This window comes from Pocillopora verrucosa, chromosome 6 (genome assembly GCF_036669915.1).
Source record: "Pocillopora verrucosa isolate sample1 chromosome 6, ASM3666991v2, whole genome shotgun sequence".
Classification (NCBI taxonomy): domain Eukaryota; kingdom Metazoa; phylum Cnidaria; class Anthozoa; order Scleractinia; family Pocilloporidae; genus Pocillopora; species Pocillopora verrucosa.
The window spans coordinates 18,201,187-18,214,552 of NC_089317.1; the positions used below are offsets into that span (position 1 = coordinate 18,201,187).

The window sequence follows — 13,366 nt, forward strand, 5'->3', positions numbered from 1 at the left end:
AGACAGTTTTGATCTGAAGTTTGGTGTGCCACAGGGCTCCTGTCTCGGCCCAATGCTGTTCTCCCTTTACACCAGTGAGCTTTTTGATGTAATTAGCCAGCACTTACCAACAGTGCACAGTTACGCCGATGATACCGGTATCTATTTGGCATTCAATCCAAACGATGATTCCGATCAAGACGCCGCCATTGCAGCAATGGAAGAGTGCCTCTGTGACATCCGCAGCTGGATGATCCATGAAAAACTCATAATCAATTATTCTAAGACTGAGTTTATGCTCATTGGGATGAAGGTGCAGCTACAGGAAACTAAAAGCGCTACTCTAACTATTGGCGAATCCATCATCTCTCCCAGCACGGAACCCCTTAGAAACTCAGGGGCTTGGTTTGACTGCCATTTTAACCTGAACTTCAACATAACAAAAACTTGTAGGAGTGCTTTTTTTCATCTATACAATATTAGACGCGTCAGAAAATATCTAAGCATAGAATCTGCCGAGAAATTAGTCCACGCTTTCATCACAAGCAAATTGGACTATTGTAACTCACTTTTATACGGACTACCCTACTGCACTAAACTACAGCGTGTTCAAAACGCAGCTACAAGGGTCCTATATCTAGCACCACGGTATTGCCACATCACACAAATTTTATACAAATTACACTGGCTACCTGTAACGTTTAGAATAGAATATAAGATTATTATAATCACTCACAAAGCAATCCATAGTACAGCTCCTAGTTATTTATCATCTCTCGTAAACTTTAAACCCAATTCTTCCTACAGCCTCAGATCAAATAACAAGTATCTGCTTTCAAATCCAAACTTCAGGACTCTTCCTACTCTTGGTGATCGAGCCTTTATAGCCGCCGCACCAAAACTGTGGAATAATCTTCCGATAGATCTTAGATGCCCCTCCGATTTTAAAGTTTTTAAACGTAATTTGAAGACTCACCTCTTTAAAAAAGCCTTTTCTGATAAAATATTGTAATTTATAGATTAGATAATTATTCATTCGTGTAATTTTGACTATATATTGTTATATTTTATATATTGTATTTTACTGTTTGATCTTTAATTGTAACGCGCATTTGAAAACTGCATAGTTGAATTTACGCGGTATAAATAAATGTTATTATTATTATTATTATTAATATTATTATTATTATTATTACTGATATACTGTGTACTCATCAGGTGCTGTTGCTGGCTTTCAGCTGGTAACGTCCCACAAATTCGGGAACCTAGTAGTAGCGATAATCTCTGGTTGATGTCCGTTTATACTGAGAGAGCGGTTATGTCCTACAGAAACGAGATCAACTATGCAACTTATTCGCGAGTAATCATTTAACAAATGAAAACTTGGCAAACTTTCCCTTTAACAATTTTGAAATCGAGTGAACGGGAGCTTCAGTAATTTATGGTTATTATTATCTCTAGAATCTATTCTGCGAGGGTATGCTCGGTGTACGTTTACCGTAAATCTGCGAGCAGAGAGGCAAAACAACAAGAAAGTAGAAAGCTTTGGCTTGGGTGAATCTACAGTTGTATGCATGATTTGTTCGCTCTGAGTGATCGCCTCTAAGGACTTGGTCAAGATAGTGGGTGAGAAGGCAATATTTTGACAAATTCTTTGAAAATTCCTTTTCATTTAAAACAAACCTAATTCGTAAACCCTTGGTTGTCATTCCTCTTTGGCATATACTAGAACAGTAAATATCATCATCGAGGCGGAAGTGACGAGAATAGCTTCTACATATTTCGGAAGAGCGACAACGCAATGACGTATCACAATAATTTTAAAATGTTTGACTTCAAAAATATCCACCTTTCGCTCATAAAATTAGCTGACTCCGCCCTTCTTTAGCAGAGCCCTGTTTGATCGAGTGCTGCAAATCAAAACCAAAGTTTGTCACAATAGCCAATCAGGAGAATGGAAAATATCACAGTGAGTTTATGAGAAGTCAATCACAAGATATGTCAGCGGTCTTAAGGCGATTTCTCAGAAAAAGAATTATCGAGCTATTTCGTTAAACTTTCCTTAAATGTTCCCTACCAATGTCTTTTTTGAAAAATACAATAAAAAAGATAGGTTACAATGCTCGTTTAGGAGATATGATAAGCCTATCTAACCTCATTTATGCCTGTGCTGGAAATAATTACACGCGTCTTTTCATCGGTTCATGGTATATTTTTTTAGTAGCTGGAAGCAAGGGTTTTTAAAGTAACACTTAAATAAAACTTGATAGATAAAAAGTCTCGAGCGTATGGAAAAATTTGGTAAATAATTTGCGGAAAATCACGCGGGAATGTCTTGTGAACCTTAACGTAGGAATCACGTTACAAAAGTTCGAGCTGTTCTAACTTACACAGAACTATTTAAACACTGCCTGGATCCTAGTTCGCACTGATAGTCATATTAATAAACGAAAGCATCATTTTGACATCGATGAAGACATCATATTGTCCTGCATTCGAACATCCGTCTTCGGCAGAAGCTACGCCTGTTAATACAAATCGTCCATCGATCCCTGGACAAACTAGAGGCGCACCCCTCTCGACATTACAACCTCGGGTTTTCCCTCGGGTGAAGTTTGCACATACTTCATACTCGGAGAGTTTTCCACTGTATGATGCATTACAGTCTTGAAATGGGGCTATTTCAACTTGGGCTTCGTTCAACACATCCGTGAAATTCCCGTCCTTTTTGGCAGACTGCCAACTGGTCACGTAACACGAAGAATTTACGTTAACGTTTGCATCGTCTTCCGGAAGACAGATAGGAAGAACTCGCTTGTGAAGGACAGCTTCTCGCTTCATTTTCAGTAGTGTGACATGATGTTTTGCACTTGTGTAAATTTCTTTGACTTTAATACTTTCTTCGTATCCCTCGATGACTGTTCGGTCATGTTCACCGAGCCGGACCATCCAGTTATCGGTATTGTGGCTTGTGTTCAAACAAGTTGCCGAAGTCAGAATCCAGTGCCGGTCGATCAAAGAGCCGCTACACGCATGCGTATCTTTGAATAGCAGCTCAACCTGCCACGGCCAGGAGTTGGGACGAGCCTCGTTATGGCTGAGAGCAGGAGAACTTTCCGAGGATAGGAAGCGGGTGCCACATTTCGGATGACCTAAACAGAATGAATAAAATAATCAAAATTCATCGGAGAATCGCCACCATCAAAATAACTGTCTGAAATAAAGAAGTTAACAGTCTTTTCAGTGCATTTATTGAATTGGCCGTGCCCTTAAAATTTCGCGAGTTTTCTTTCAGATTTGTACAAAGGAAAGTTAAGCAAATGTACGTGACAGTTCTAGGCAATAATGGGTAACAGCAAAACATTACTCACTAGGTAAACCTTAAGACCAAACTTAACCTGCCAGACACAGTAAGAGCTGGACGATAGCGGATCCAAAAGGCAACCAAAGCCGTTGAGATACTTATTCTCTTTTCACTTAGTATATACTTTTTCCATCAGTTAAAATTAAACCAAAGCTACACCAGTGGCTGATCAGGACAAATTAAAATCACTGAAAGGCGGAAAAAACAACCAAACAAGGCCACGATTTGATTTGTTTTGCTACTCAGTGATTTGTTGCCATCGGGTAACACGTATTCTCATCGACCAATCAAAGAGCGAAGCAAAAATGCACTATGCTGGGTTAATCTACACGACTCACCGTATAGGGTAGCCGTGTAGCCGTACCTATTTTCTTTTCACTCAGTGTATACTTTTCCATCAGTTAATTGTCATTAACACTAAACCAAAGCTATACCAATGGCTAATCAGAACAAAGAAAAATAACTGAAAGGCGAAAAAAGACAACCAAACAAGGCTACGATTTGTTTTTGTTTTGCTACGCAGTGATTTGTTGCCATCAGGTAACACGTATTCTCATCGACCAATCACAGAGCGAGGCAAAAATGCACTATGTCGGCTTATTCTACACGACTTACCGTATAGGGTACCCTCAATGAATGGCAGCATGTAGCGCACATCTAAATACACGCCATATTTATTAGCTCGGGCGCAGCCTTCACCCCAGCTTACAACGCCCGTCAGTACGAAACGGCCATCCTCATTTTGACAAGCCAGCGGTCCTCCGCTATCACCACCACACGAGTCTTTACCACCGCCTTGAAAACCAGCGCAAAGATAACGTTCGTGTATAGCACCATTGTAAGAAATATTGCTGTTACAGACTTCTTTAGATACAAGGTTCACCTCCACTTCTCGAAGAACATCTGAATACTCAGTTGCATTTTCTTCTTCCCTTCCCCATCCGGTGGCAAAACAGGATTTTCCTGTTGGAAAGGTAGTGTCCATATCAGGCAGACATATTGAATGTACTCGGCTGTGGAACACCGCTGGTCGCTTGAGCTTGACGAGGGCGATGTCGTAATCGCCGGGTCCGTAAGAAAGGTTTAATCCCGGATGTATCGTGACGTGTTCAATTTCGATCCTTTCCTCGTAGCCTTCGAATTTTGTCTCGTTATGCTCCCCAACCCTAACATGCCACCAGTCTACTTGTGGAAAAAAATAAAAGCAATGGCCAGAGGTCACAACCCACGAAGGATCAATCAGCGAGCCGCCACAATAGTGAGAAGTACCATTTACGAGAAGATCAACTTGCCACGGCCAGGTGTTGGGGCGAGCTTCTAGGCCTCCTACGATTCGGGAGGAAGGGGAAGGAACTGGACGAACGCCACAAGAGGGATATCCTAGGAAATGGTGGAGTAACGAGACAGAGAAGATTAGAACGTACATGAAAATCCTTTTAAGGGACCTTCTTTACATTTGTGTATGGAGGAATCAAATGCCAAGTCTTTGACCCAACCATGTGTAAAACGTTTAACATGCTTTTTTTCGTCCTTCTCATCATCGTCATCAACAAAACCACAATTACAATTTCAAGAAGAGTATCCTGAAATAATTCCCTGGAACTTACAGCGACCACATTCAAATTAGCCATCAAACCAATGTTTTCTTTCTTCTTAGAATATTTTACATTAGTTGTTTTAACCAGCACTATATGCGCTTGTACTATATCACACGACCCCTCAAGCATGTAATGCCTTCATTCTCATCGCGTTGAAATAAAGGATCTTACTTACTTACTTACCGTGTAGAGTACTTTCAATGAATGGCAACATATAGCGTACATCTAAATACACGCCATATTTATCAGCTCTAGCACAACCTTCTCCCCACGAAACGATCCCGGTTAAAGTAAAACTTCCATCGTCCTTTGGACAAGCCAGTGGCCCTCCACTGTCACCCACGCACGAGTCTTTACCACCAGCTTCAACACCTGCGCAAAAATAACGCTCGTGTATGATCCCATCATAAGAGATGTTGCTGTTACAGACTTCTTTAGATACGAGGTTCACCTCTACTTCTCGAAGAACATCTGAATACTCAGTTGCATTCTCGTCCTGCTTTCCCCATCCGGTAGCAAAACAGGATTTACTAGTTGGTAAACTAGTTTCCATGTCGGGAAGACAAATGGCATGTACCAGCTTATGGAAAACCGCCGGTCGTTTGAGTTTGACGATCGCAATATCGTAATCGCCAGGATGTTTTGCATCGCCAATAATGAATCCGGGATGGACTACTATGTTTTCAATATCAATCATTTCCTCGTATCCTTCGAATTTAGTTTCGTTGTGTTCGCCAACCCTGACCTGCCATTGATCTGGTTTAGTGTACACATAGAAACAGTGAGCTGAAGTCACAACCCATAAAGGATCAATTAGAGAGCCTCCACAGTAGTGAGAAGTACCATTGACCAGAAAATCGACCTGCCACGGCCAGGAGTTGGGGCGAGCTTCGCGTCCACCAACAATACGAGACATTAAGGAAGGAAATGGCCGAATACCGCATTGTGGGTAACCTGGAACGAGAATTGCAAGAGTTTGGATAAATATGTGTATCATGTAAGAGGACCGTATTTCAATTTATTCCCACGACGATTCATAATACTTGGCCGTCAAGGACATGAAAAGCTATCGAGTAGCGGGTGATGTCTTGTTGAGGAAACTGAAACAAACAGATAGGATAAAATAGTGTTCCGAGTGAAGTGGCTAAGATTGGACATGTACGTGTTCTATTGCTGTTCATATTCGTTGATAAGATCGGAAGAGTTATTAAACTCACATCCCACAGTTTTACAAAAACACTCTTTAAGTTTTTCTGATGTCCACCAAGTGTTGTTATTAATGTAAACACTCGATTGCGGACACGTTGACACCTAAAAGGTATGACCCATCAACGATGAGACCCAATGGCTTTATGGGTTTTTTTAATCAGTAATTTACTATTTCCATTATTTATGGAAAAAGTTTGTTTACGACAATTCCTTTCTGTCAGGAAAGTTGAGTGGCTTTTAGCAGCTAATTGTAGTTGTCATGGACATGTGTACCCAGAAAGCCGTAAAAAAAGCTGTAAAATAGGGAAGCGTTCAACTTCGCACGTTTACAATCTCCGCAACAGTGACGATCTAAACTTGCCAAAATGCCGGACAGCGGCTGCCCAGCGTAGTTTCTTTTATAGGGAAGCAAAAGTGTGGAATAATCTCAGCAACAAAACTAGAACTGCTCGATCACTACGATCATTTATAAAGCAGCAAAGGCTGAATTAGGGAAGAAATAGGATACTGGTATCTCAACATATAGCTTAGTTGTTATGATTGTTAATTTAGTAGTAGTAATTTTAAGTTATTTCTATATCAAGTACAAGTAAGTTATTATTTTATATCATTAGTCTTTCATATTATATATACACATTGTAAATTAATTCTGAAAAGCCCCTTGGGGAGAATTAAATAAAGTATATATGTATGTATGTAAAGCCACCGGGTCTCATCGTTCATTGATAACGCCTTTTAGCCGTCGTTTTTACAATCGAGAGTGTATTTTATTACCATCTAATTTAGTGCATACCATATATAGTGCTTTCAATAAAGGGAAGAAATCTGCGGACATCAGCGTAAACCCCATATTTTTGCGGTCTCGCACATCCGACACCCCAAGTCACCACACCAGCCAGCACCCACTTTCCTGCCCCATCTTGACATACTAGGGGCCCTCCACTATCTCCTTGACAAGCGTCTTTTCCACCTTCAGGATATCCTGCGCACATGTAACGCTCCTTAATGTAACCGTTATAAGAGTCCTCTTTGTTGCACTCCTTAAAAGAAACTAACGGCACTTCGTTCTCTCGAAGAATATCGGAAAAATTTCCATTTTCTTGGGTGTGACCCCAACCTGTCAAGAAGCACATTCGGCCAACCTCGTCGCTGATAGTCGAGTCTTCTTTGGGCAGACACACCGGACCGACTCGACTGTAGAACGTGACTGGTCTCTTCAGACGGTAAAGAGCGAAGTCGTAGTCTCCAGCGCTGACCATCGTCGGGCGGTCGTGTTTAAATCCCGGATGTATGTAGAACCTGTCTCCTTCGATAATCTCCTCGTAGCCCTCGAGAACCTTGCTGTTGTGCTCTCCAATACGTATTTCCTTTGGTGCCGATGAGTAAATTTCATCCACACAGTGAGCGGCTGTAATTATCCACTGAGGGTGAATGATGGAGCCCCCGCACCAGTGCTTAGTCCCATTCTCCAGTATTTCAACTTGCCACGGCCACGAGTTTGGCTTAGCGATGTTGCCGCCGACAACTCGCTTTTGGCGAGAATGATGAATTTCGTCTTGTCGGCGACTTCCACATTTTGGAAAATCTATGCAAAGAAAGAAGTTGTCACTGAGTTACAACAGAGAGAAAACCTGCAGAGATAGATAAAATCGTGTTTTTGTATGACGACGCACCGTCAAATTTCCAACGAAGCATTGATATACAAATGCAAATAAATTTTCCCATAGGATTGATCTGGCCGGGTTTATTTCTAATGCCTAATGTTTCCTTGAACCTGTACTGGTGACTACTGCCTTGCTAGAGCACTATTGCCACCATCTAAGTTATTTTTGTACCTGCTGGGAACTCTCATATCCGGTGATTAGCTCCTCCACTCCCAAGATCTCATTAGCAATTCTCCTAACTATCTGTGATACATTTCTTATGATGAAAGTTCAGAGAATTTGATATTGACTTATGATCCCCCAATTGATATGATTCTATCTTCTCATCACTTGTCATCCTGATATTGTATTGTTGTTGTAAGGAAAATTTCTTTAAATCAAAGCAGAAGCAGAAGTTATCGCCGAATTTTAACGTCTGCTTCTGAAAAAGACATTCTTCTCTTCAACTCAGTTATATTAAATCACTGCTCACCTCGCATACAGCCATAAATTTCTGTTCGAAGAGCGATAGCATCATTCCATTCCGTGGGCTTAATGCGTAAAAAACGCGCCATTTGAAGCTCTTCTAGTTGGGTGGTTTTGACCTCATGTCTGCTTTCACTGCCATCAAAGACCTGAATAATATATGAACATTTTTTTTGTGAATAGTTACGGTATATTTAATGTTATTTGTGTCATGAAAATTGCTGGGGGTACTCTGCTTTTCTCGATTATAAAGGGATACCAAAAGAAAAATTGGTATACGTCACTCCAAGAGATCAAACCAGGGCCCAGACCCAGTTGTTCAAAGCTCCGATAATACTATCCAACGGTTAAATCGACATCCGGCGGATAAGTGATCATGTTCACAAAGCGCACTGGACTGTCCACAGGGCTTCTACAACCTTTGAACAACCGGGAACAGATGTAACCCGATTTTTTGTCCCATTTCTGCTGAAACTACGCAGATTGACATGGTAGGGCGATCAGTCCCTATTCCAATCCCTAACAAAATTGCCCCTTTCCAATGACCAAAAAAACAACTACAAAGACAAAAAAACAACGAAAAATTGAGAACCACCGATAGACAGCCGTATTTAGTACTTCGCATAAGAAGTACCTCTGATATATCATCCCAGAGTTTGCCATCCTTGCTAAATGATAACGAATACTTTGATACCCAGAAGTCATTTGTAGGATGACCCTGGATAGCGACCGCTGACACGTTAGCTTCGTTTTCGAAATCAATCTGCAGAAATTGATTGGCGTCTTGAATAAGCGGCATCCACGCTCCTTTACCATGGAGACGTGCTTGTGCGGGATCATGGACACTGTCGCGAATTGATGAGGCGGTTATGGCAGCTTCCTGAATCCAGAAAGTTTGCATGCCAAGCGAACTATTACAGGTTGATCCTATGGTGGAAAACAAAAGGTTGTTTCAGTCGCCCTAACAAGAAACAGGGAAATTCTCGAAAACTAATGGCTTCCCTTCCCTTCCCTTAATGGCTTCCCGCTAGAACTGAAGATAAATAGAATGTGAGAAGATAAATTTTGAACTCTCAGGAAACAAAGAATGACGTTAATTGTCTTGTCATGATGACCGTGTAACAAAGTGAAATCTGAGAGCACCCCAAAAGGAAATCAACCCCAGAGCTTTTGATACTCTAAATCCGAATGTCTGAAGCTTTAATCCACACGAAGAGGATCCCAATGAGGTGATGACTATTACGGCTAACAGTTAAAATTTTGGCCATTTAACCCCTACGGTTAACTAAAAAATGACACAAAATGACACACTGTAGTGAGGAAACATTTTTACGGGTAACTTTCTTCACGACTAACGGTTAAAATTTGGAGTTTTTTACGCCTAACGGCTAAATGCTCAAGCCGTTTTACGACTGACTGTTAATCTCACCGGAACCCTCCGCGAATCCCTTGTTCTTGTCACACTCTCGAAGCAGCTTCTAAAATCTCCCTTTCATCGACATTCATGTGCATTTTTACCTTCCTTATTATTGTTTCTTCTCTATAACGTGTTCATTTCCTCGACAGCTTTATTTGCTTTAAACCATTATCACTATACATTTGTCAAAATCAACAAATATTACAATTCGAAACCTAATCTCGTTTCCTCATCAGCGCAAACGGACATTACATCTAAAATTAGGTGTTCTTAAAGCTGTGTTTGTTTCTTTTGTGAATATTGAAAGGAGGTGCACTTCGCAGTTGGTGATTCATAATTGCATGAGAAGTCTTTAGAAGAAACTATTGTAAATTGCTAGCTGAGACATTGGCGTGGTATAACACCGCTTGTTCGTATACGAAAGCTTGTGTGGCCTAAAACATAAAGATCTTATTGTAAGAGTTTACAGATGTCAACATCGAGGTATAAATCAGGTCAAGTGGCCGCATCCCTCCACCGGCTTTGCATTACCATGTAAATTAGTTTTATGTGAAAGAAAAGTTGACAATTCATGTGTAACATTATAGGAATAATGCAAACGAACCCCGTAATAAGAAAATCAAGTAAGCGTAGCAACGATTCCAAATACAGTAAATATGAAGAAACGATCTAGGGGGATAAATTGTTTTTTAAAAATATTATGAGCCTCTGGTTTCCTCTCTTCTGTACTACCTTCGACGGATAATATGATGTCACGGTGAAAAATCCTTAGCAACAAGTTTCTTTAAAATTTCTATTTTCACACATTATCTTTATCCGTCGATGGTAAGAGACAAGATGAATATGAAACCTCAAAAGTATTATTACTCAACAACCAGCTGAAGTTAACCACCACAGCATTTCGTAGGAAAAGTTTCGAAAAGCAGAAGTTCATCAACCAATGAACGTATGCATGTAGTGATCTATTTTGGTGTCGAGTCTAGATCTCAAACAGCAAACAGTGATATTGATCTGGTTTGTAACTTATACTGATGGAGAATATTAAAGTCCAAATTAAACTTCCGCGAGGTAACGAAAGCACTGTAGCTTTTTTTGTCCCAAAAAGATTCCAAAGTTCTTTCCTATTAGCATTTGTCAAATTAACGTTGATAACCCTGATTTCAGCTTTAATTGTCGACCGTCGACCTTTTGTTTCACAACAAGTGACAGTTATGGAAGCCGCATTAGAGAGCAAAAAGGCGAAGATTGAAGGAAAACATTCAACGTAAGAAATCTTACCCAACGTTTCTTCTGGGAACAAAATGCTGGCCTCTCCAAATGTTGCGGCATCTAATAAAGTATATGAGAGAATTCATACATATCTTGACGAAGGGATCTCGCGTTAATTGTTGCATTTAATTTTGTTAACGCAAATTTCGCATGGCGTATCTTCGTCCGATTCAATTGCTGACGGCTCGTGATGTCGACTTTCATTATTTGCAGATCTTCCCGTGAAATCAAGAAACGCCTTTACACAAGGAGGCTAAAGATATTCCCTGATCGAGTAAATGAAAACAGGAGATATATACCCGTAGGCTAATCATTGCTGAGGGTTATTTGATGGTTCGAAATGAAGGCAGAAGATCCAGGCAGCTCTGATGTTTGAGTCCTAATTGATATGGGATATACGACCCCCAGAAACGTCTTAAGTTCTTTTTGAATCCAGTTGCCTCATTAAGCTTACATATACATGAAAGTTTTAGGCATTAATGCCACACTGAGTTAACACTGAATCAAAAATCAATCGGTTAGAACTAGAACACCCATCGCGAACTTGAAAGAAGCTATTCAAGAATACTCACTGCTTAAAAACAAGCACAGGAGAGTAACAATCCACATCACTTATCCCAATTTGCGCTCAAATCTTGTGATCTTTCACAGCTTTAAGTGTAAATATGTAAACATATGGCCACTGACTTCAGTGTGTCAACTTTGCCAAGATCAAAATTCAAATGAAAGTGGAATAAAATTTAAACCAATGAACAGTACGATGATGATCGAGAATTTGTTTATTCATATTAAAACGTGGTGACCTAGGTTACAATTGAAATTGAAATTGAACTCCAGGTACTTGAACTCGACCAAGAATTTGTCAAGATAATGAAGATTATGCTAATGTCGTTGTATTAGTCTTCCGTTTTCAGTTGATTTTATGAATTAAGAACATTGTTGAAATTTCAAAATTTACGCGGTGTTCCTAATTGTAATTGCATTGCAAGAAGACGGAAAAGCAATTTAATTTTGCGCCTAAAGAAAGCACTTCTTGTTTCTTTTCAGTTTTTGGATAGTTCGATTTTCGTCTAGTAACTGGAACAGTATCGAAGTGTTTTAGCGAGTCCATTCTAAGCTCTTAAAGAATTTGTTTAATTACCGCGAGTATGGGCGCCAGGTTCATAATTCTTTCAACTTGTCAAGTATGTGTCAAATTTTTGCGGTGGTGTGTGATGCTTACCATTCAAAAGGTAAACAGTCTCCCTTCATGTTGTTTTAATTTAAGGTTAATCAAGCAAACAAGTAATAAGAATGAAGAAAAATATCAATTTGGGGATTATAAGTCGATCCACTATCAAATTCTCAAAACTAACATTGCGAGAAATGTATGGCAGACAGTAAGGAGAATTTTTAATGAGATCTTGAGAGTTAAAGGGTTAAAGGAGAGAATTGAAAGGTCAGTTGTGTTTTATCTGTCTGTTATAGCAAAAAATAAGTAGAAGTTCAGTACGGTAATCAACTCGCGGCAAACAAGACGATTAAGAATTCTAGAGAAGAAGAGGAGTTACAAAATTGTAAGAGGATGTGTAACCTCAATTTCTCAAGATCGGCAATGCACACGTTGATCTTTGTTGTTATTTTACCGTTGTACTTCAAGATTTGTTAGATTCCTTGCGTAATTTAGCCTGCGCACAGAAGGGTATAGGGCATTGCGGAAGAAAATTATCATAAACAAAAAGAAATCCCTCGTCATGTGGCGAAGTCTCCGTGGCGCAATCGGTTTGCGCGTTCGTCTGTTAACTGGAAATTTGACAAAAAAGACTAAACGTCATGAACAGGCTACCGCTAAAAAGGAAATGCTAGAGGCGCAAGCAAAAGCAATGGTACTTGATGAGAAACTGAGAGAAGCACGGGAACGGCTTAAAGGATTACAAACTCTTCCGCCAAAGAGTGACGAGAGCATGTCTGAGAGCACAGAAACACAAAAAACAGGGCAATGCAGTTCTGTTGTGGATGGCTCTTCACAGGAGTTAGACTCAAAAAGTATAACTGCAGGTTTTAATCCATAAAAAAATGTCATAAGTCCCGTCTATTGTTGGCCCCCCCCCCCCCCTTTGTTAAACAACTTGAGTTTACTAAGGGTATGTTGGCCTCTAGAGGAAAACCTTGGCTATAAGTTTGACACCAAGCAAAAGGGCTAACACAAGCGTTTGTGATCAGTTTCCCCGTCTGAGCTTTCTTTTTTAGGTAGTGTGAGCGAAGGGTTTTAGCTTAGAAAAGATATCTCTTCTGAGAAGATTAGCACGAAAACTCGCCAACCTTTTAAAGAGTAAGAACACCCATAGCAACTCGTGGCCTGAAGAGGATTTCTTGGGTAATGGAGACCAAGCATCTAAACGGGGTCACTATGAAGCTTTTA

General features: G+C 40.2%; 1 protein-coding gene across 1 annotated transcript; it reads right to left on the minus strand.

The window, feature by feature from the left end:
• Nucleotides 1–1,654: 1,654 nt before the first annotated feature.
• Nucleotides 1,655–11,677, minus strand: LOC131797588 (transmembrane protease serine 9). The gene is made up of 8 exons (XM_059115223.2): nucleotides 11,538–11,677; nucleotides 10,975–11,025; nucleotides 8,914–9,206; nucleotides 8,287–8,428; nucleotides 6,944–7,735; nucleotides 5,125–5,895; nucleotides 3,959–4,723; nucleotides 1,655–3,131 (listed from the first exon to the last, which is right to left on the minus strand). Exons 1-8 carry the CDS (start codon nucleotides 11,572–11,574, stop codon nucleotides 2,398–2,400), a joined length of 3,585 nt encoding a protein of 1,194 aa, XP_058971206.2. The 5' UTR covers nucleotides 11,575–11,677; the 3' UTR covers nucleotides 1,655–2,397.
• Nucleotides 11,678–13,366: the final 1,689 nt, after the last annotated feature.

Coding starts and splice junctions, on each gene's coding strand:
- LOC131797588 (XM_059115223.2), bottom strand. CDS start 11,574: ATGTGGATTGTTACTCTCCTGTGCTTGTTTTTAAGCA. Junction 7,736..8,286: donor AATTTATGGCTGTATGCGAG/GTGAGCAGTGAT, acceptor TTCTTTGCATAG/ATTTTCCAAAATGTGGAAGT. Junction 4,724..5,124: donor CATTGAAAGTACTCTACACG/GTAAGTAAGTAA, acceptor ACCATTTCCTAG/GATATCCCTCTTGTGGCGTT.